General features: G+C 29.2%; 2 protein-coding genes across 4 annotated transcripts; both read left to right on the top strand.

Annotated features, from left to right (window-relative positions):
- The first annotated feature begins 126 nt into the window (after positions 1-126).
- On the top strand, positions 127-1989 carry LOC127064241 (uncharacterized). The gene is made up of 5 exons (XM_050995016.1): positions 127-583; positions 815-913; positions 1018-1292; positions 1375-1590; positions 1666-1989. The coding sequence occupies exons 1-5, from the start codon at positions 559-561 to the stop codon at positions 1927-1929; spliced, it is 879 nt and encodes a 292-aa protein (XP_050850973.1). The 5' UTR covers positions 127-558; the 3' UTR covers positions 1930-1989.
- An 8-nt stretch (positions 1990-1997) lies between these two features.
- Positions 1998-6643, top strand: LOC127064236 (coiled-coil domain-containing protein 50-like). 3 transcript variants are annotated; one of them, XM_050995006.1, is made up of 6 exons: positions 1998-2334; positions 2650-3589; positions 3695-3757; positions 3865-3982; positions 4068-4302; positions 4398-6643. In XM_050995006.1, the coding sequence occupies exons 2-6, from the start codon at positions 3532-3534 to the stop codon at positions 5022-5024; spliced, it is 1101 nt and encodes a 366-aa protein (XP_050850963.1). In that variant the 5' UTR covers positions 1998-2334; positions 2650-3531; the 3' UTR covers positions 5025-6643. The 3 variants fall into 3 exon arrangements, with proteins under 3 accessions (XP_050850963.1, XP_050850962.1, XP_050850961.1); XM_050995005.1 differs by having other exon boundaries at positions 2428-3589; XM_050995004.1 differs by having other exon boundaries at positions 1998-2554.
- Positions 6644-6663: the final 20 nt, after the last annotated feature.

The raw sequence follows: 6663 nt of genomic DNA, 5'->3' as shown, positions 1-6663 counted from the left end.
ACTTTGTTCTGATTGGTCGCTGTCACATAAAATAGCGTATTTCGATCTTCAAAAAATTGTATTACGCACAAATATTGAGATCATTAAAGAATGGTATAAATTTGTTCGTTCAATCCAATTAATTAACAAAAAATAATTGAGAAACTTCTCATACGAATTTGTGTCTTTTTTATTAAAGTAGATTTAGGCAACCAATCAAATGAACGTTCCGTTACGATGGTTTTAAAGGCGGCGTATTTAAAACGTTTAACTAACAAAAAGCTTTTTATTCTCTTAACGCGACGATATTAAAAAAGGATAATTTATATATGCAAAGACATAAGAATTCTATTATTCGATAATTAATAGTCGCAAATAATTAATAATACAGTCTAGATTTTTTGTTAGATCATTGTACATATTTACAAACAAATAATTATCAAACGAAAGGTATACTCACATCTAATAATTAGTGAAGTTCATTAAAGTATATTCAGTTTGAAATAGTTCGCCCATACGGATTAAAATATTGTAATAAACTTAATCGCAGTCGAGAAATTTTTTTAACATTATTAAATAATGGATTTTGATAGCGCTTATATAGGTAAATATTATTTTGATCTCTTTCTCTGCTTAATGTAAAACTATCGTTTCACACACTTTGCATGTAAGAACTTTTGACTAGTACGTTTTTATGTGATATATATTTAAAAAAAAAAAAAGAAAGGAAAGAAAAATATATGCTATATATGTCAAGCGAATAATTTAAAAATTTGACGACAAAATTAACGAACTATAACATCGTATTGTATTCGTCAAATTTTTTTACCTTCAGATCCTTTAATAGACGATTGGTTAGAACAACTTCATGAAGGTATAAAAGAACAAGAAAATATGGTTAGAGCCGATGATGAATTTTATATGCCATTCGTAGGTAAATTAATTATAAATACAGCAAACATCAAAAAAGTTCAATAATCGTAAAATTTGTAAAAACGCAAAAATTATTATTATTATTATTATTATTATTACCATAAGGAATTCCAGCATCTGTTATAAGTGCAATTTTCAAAATAACACATCACCTAGAACTAGGAACAGATACTAAATATTTAACAATTCATTTATACGATAAATTTATGTGCAATTATTTTTGGGAAGTATATAAAACAGAAAGTAAAAGTGGAGCAACTGAAGCTTCATGGTCCAAGATATGTAAAACTATTTCTAACAGATCCAAGTTATATCTCATATCTTGTCTTCAGTTAGCAAGTAAAGTTGATTTACATTCTAAAAGTTTAAGTATATCACAGGTATTAAAATAATCCAAAAGTTAATGCTTTATCTATTCGTATATTTTCTACTGAAGGACGTTATTTTTTTTATATTTCGCAGTTAATATGTATCTTACGTTGGATCGATAGAAAAAAGGAATATACAAAGAATACGATTATTACTTCTGAATTTAAAGTATTCAAAACATTAGGATTTAAAATGCCTTTCTGTACTCCGTTACAATGTATCGAAGTTCTTCTAGCTGCAACAGGTCTTAGACATACATCAAATATATATGAAACTTCTATAAATTTACTGGATTTAGCATATTTACAGGTTTGGCTGATAAATATAATCATAAAGAAATTTCTTTTTTTGTAACGCATGAAATAATTTCATTTTTACTTTCAGCACGAACAATTGTATTCGCACGTGCAATGTCTAGCACAAGGTCGTATTAGCAAATCCGAAGTTGATAAAAGAAATCTTATGGCTTTGAAAACAAATTCTTTATTTCTTGGAGGATGTATCATTTTATGTGCAACGTTCTTTTTATATTTTGATAATAATATAGCAAAGGGAATAGCAACTAAATTAGCAGACTTAGTAGATACAACTTATACTGACATTTGGGATGTAGCAAATATACTTCTTGTTTTAGCAATACAGGAATGAATGTGCAGTGTTAAATAGATATATGTTTCAAGTTATAATTATATATAAAACTTGTCTTAATTTTGATGTTATATATACTCTGAAATATGTTTCTAAAACATACAACTATCGGCCATATATGTTACACATTTGTTTGGCACTTTGGTTAAAAAACAATTGGACCTTATTTTTCATGATTATTATATATAAAAATTTTTCTATTTAATCTCTATTTAATATTTAATAAATAATTCAATACATGGATACATTTGAATCACAGTTCACTGCTTATGCAAAATATAGTAATACCAAATCCGACGGTAGATATATCTCTCTATCACAGAGTAATAAATGGATGAGGCAGGCAAACATATTTACTGATAAACTCACTCAAGCTGATACTGAAATACATTTTAATAATCTGCAGTAAGTTTTTCTTTTTTAATAATTCCAAATTATATTACAGATCACCTAATACATAATAAAAAAATATGATTATATATATATATATGTATGTAGTCGAGAAGCACTTAATATAGAAGACTATAAGAAATTCATAAATAACTTAGCAAAAGCAAAAAGATTGGACCCTCTTGTAATTCAAGCAAAAATGACAAAATGTGGTCCACCCATTGAAGATCGATCGGTGCAACTTAATAACTTCTACGTTTCTATATATATTTTAAATTCTCTCATTGTTATATCATATGAGATATTAAATATTTCATCGTTATTTTGCAGAGAATAGAGTCGGTTGTTTTGCAAAAGATAGACGATCCATCTGGATATATTTAATTTATTAAGATAAAAAAATGTATAAATAAAGGAAAATATTGTAACAGAACATCGCATTACTGGCAAGAGAAGAAGGTAACAAGGTATATACAATTATATCATTATTATGATTGTTGTCAATTGATAAATTAAAGGGAATATCAAATTTAATAATTTTTTTTCTTCGACGTTCTTAAATTATTTGTTTTCTATTTACTGCAAATATATAAATAAATTATCATATATTATTATATGCATATATCATACATGCATGTATACACACATATGTATGACTAATAAAATATCAAGCATACACATACATATTATTCATGGCCCACCCAAACAGAAAAACGTACTCTATGTACTCATAATTTTTTTTCTCTTTTATTTCACATTTTGCGCCGTGCCCTTTCCGTTGTGTAGTGACTTTCTTCGATAGTGCGCGTGTTCCGCTATTCATTCATACGAATTCTTGTGTATATACGTATACCTGCTGATAGTATACGATACTATTGAAAAACGTATTTTTACTACTACTGCTAGTACGCTTCATTCTACTGCATTCTACTATCCATCTCGTTGACGTGGTCATACAAAGTATGTCGACGCCTTACTACCGATCCGTACGTGCAGTCTCACCGATAGGTGTATTGCATACATATACAACATATAATACTACTGACAGTGTACACACTCACGTGCGCGCGCGCATAAAATACCTTGGACCTATTCGACTCTATTCAAGATGGAGAGAAAAGAACGTAAGATCTCAGAAAGGTGGTTGTAAATAAGAGATTTCGAAGATACGTATTTACTATTAGATATTACTGTAAGATCGAACGATAAAAAATGGCAAAATCTGTATTGAGCTCGGATACCTTACCAAAAGCAGGTCGAGTGAATGAAGGTATGACAAATGTGAAACAACTGTCTTTCGAAAGTCGATCGTTCGCGATTGACATTATTCGTTTAACCGTCATTGTTAACACATATTAATCTAGTAATGTCGCAGTATGTCGGGAATGGTTGGTGCACGAGGATGGAGCATTGGCATATAGATTGCAAGATGAAGAAAGCAAGTATCTGCTATCCTTATTTTTATTTCTTTAACAAACTACACGAAAGAGTAGCTTCTTTGTATGTAACGAATTGTTCAATTTCTTCTTTTTTTTTTCTCTACAGTCAAGGAACATTATTCGGGTAATAAGGTGCGTAATGCTCAGGTACGAGAAGACCTTCCAAGAGCCAGGGTAGAACAAGAGTTAGAGGCAATAAGATATCAAAATTACATACAACAGCAGTTAGTAAATTCGTTGTAATAACATATGTTGTATATTAGAATGTGATGTTGTGGAAATTGTACAAGTGGGTATCTTACTTTTAAGGGAAGAAAGAGATGCTGTCGTAGCGAGACAAATTGCATTGTCATTGGAAAGAGAGGAACATCAAAGAGAAAGGGAAGAGCATCAAAGAGAAAGGGAAGAGCATCAAAGAGAAAGGGAAAAGTATCAAAGAGAAAGAGAATTACAGGAACGAATGAGATCGCAGTTAAAGCTCGACGATGAAACTTTATCGATGAGATTAGAAATCGAAAGACGCATACAAGAAGAAAAGGATGAAGTATATTTGATTAAATTTGATTAAATTCTTAGAATTGTTACATTTATCTGATGTTAAAACGTAAGTTAAATCATTGTTAAATTTTCTTACAATAGGAATTAGCAAGAAAGTTGCAGCAGGAGGAAGAAAATGCTATGGACGATCATGATTCTCCAGTTAACGAACAATTATTATTAGATCAAAAGATTGCAATGGAAGCTCAGGATGCCGAATTAGCACGTATGCTTCAAGAAAAGGAACGTGCTAAGGCACGGAAAGCGAGAGAAAGAGCTAGACAAAAGAAATTGGAAAAGCAACAGATGCAACAGCTGGAACAACATACTTTAATAGATAGACCTCAACGACCGGATAAGATCGACTTAAGAAATTCGTCGAGTAAAAGTCGAACGAGACACGATACCAATTATATCCAGCAATATCCAGATCCCGAAGAGATACAAACGCTTGATAATCATGTTGAAGAAATACAAGAAGTACCCAATGTAGCTGCTATCATCGATCCAACTTATAATATAAATGAGCATCGAAATACGTCCAGCAGTTCGAGTAATACAGTTAGTCCGACGTTTGCATTACCTACACCACCGCAAGAATTAATGGTAGATGATGCACCGTGTTACATGCCGATACAAGGACAACGAAGAAATCAGAATCAATCTCCTTCGCAAGTACACGAAGAAAAGCATAAAAGGCGAGTTAAAGATGGATGTAAGCATCAATGAAACAAAAACAACGTGCCTATCGTATTTAATTAACAATAAGTATATACTCGTCTTTTTTGGTATTAAACATTTATCAGAAGTATAAAAGTATCTCGTAAAAATAATACTTTCTCTATTTCTTGGTAAATTTATCGCGTGATGATATAACTAACTACGTGATTGACGAATTTTTATACAAGTTTTTCTCGCGATATTGCACATGATCTGTAGTTGCCTCCATTCCATTGAAAGTAGGTAATATATATATATATATATACATTTATAAAGAGGTAAAAGAAATTATTCTATAATTGCAGTGAGATATCAGGATCACTACTTTTTGCTAGATTTAAGAATCGTCTTTGCAAATTGTATTGTTACAAAAATTTAGATGCTATTATTGCGCTAACAATAGTACACATTTTCATGTGTTTCATCAAATATGAAACCGTACGTGCCTTTTGGAAAGGTACGATTTATAAAGCTAATCAATTTTTCATCTAGTATCCATGGAGAAAATTCAAAGGAATAATGCAAGAGAGTTAAAATTTACAAGAAATCGTACCATTTTCTAACTACTTATCTGCCTTTTCTATTATAAATAAATCTTTAATAATCGTAAGAAAATATTATCTCATTCTAAAGTGATTAGTTTAAAAATTAATTATTCTCGATATTTCTGAATTTGTAGGAAATTTAAGGACGAGATTAGACGTAGGTAATTATTACTAATATTATATGAAGCTTATTTATTAATAAGTCATTAAAAAGATTAGATTGATAATCGGAGCACATTTAATAAAAATTAGTATTTTATATATCAGTTCATCTTTAGATGAAGGAAAGATGAAAATTTCAAAGTGAGTGTTTTGATTATATAAAAAAAAAAAAAAAATAAAAATAACATTTTCGTGAAATGTTTAAGTAAATGCAGTGTTTCAAGCTCTCTATTCAAATGATCTTTGTATTGATTCGCTATAAATTTCGCGCTTTAGTAATCGTGGAAATAATATTTTTGTTTTCTTTTTTCTTTCTTTTTTTTTTTTTTCATTTATCAAGACACGTAGTAAATGATAATGACACTGCCAAAGATGACACCATTAATGTTGGCTTTCAACCAGATGATAATAATGATCTAGATTTACTAAAATAGTATGATGCTCAAATGAGGTATTTTAAACCTTGCATATAAGGTTTACCAATAAAGACATATAGGTACAAAATATAATGTACAATGTATACAAACTTTTTAGAGGGGATTTTGAATATCATACATATTTGTAAACATCAATATTAATATAATCATTCTTTAAAAAAATTTTATTATAGATCTTTCTTAGGGCCTAAAAAGATTTTTTCTCTATCTTTATATTATATTAAATTACAATTAAAATATATAGGACGTAAGTTTTTTCTTTAACATTTGTATTATTGACGGTGATTGGAAAATTTTTTTTCTGTAATACCATGTATTATTATATATTTTTTTTTTATTTTTATTATGTTAATACACCTATACACACGAGTATATTAATAAATTATTTACATGTAAACGTTATTTTACAAGAGTTTGTGAAAACTGTATGAAGTTGAAGAGAAGCGTCTCGTATGGCTTAATAAATCTATATTATAAAACTAAATATGTAGTATATAGATATTA

This window comes from Vespula vulgaris, chromosome 5 (assembly GCF_905475345.1).
Source record: "Vespula vulgaris chromosome 5, iyVesVulg1.1, whole genome shotgun sequence".
NCBI classification, from domain to species: domain Eukaryota; kingdom Metazoa; phylum Arthropoda; class Insecta; order Hymenoptera; family Vespidae; genus Vespula; species Vespula vulgaris.
This window is presented reverse-complemented; position numbering and strand designations above follow the sequence as displayed.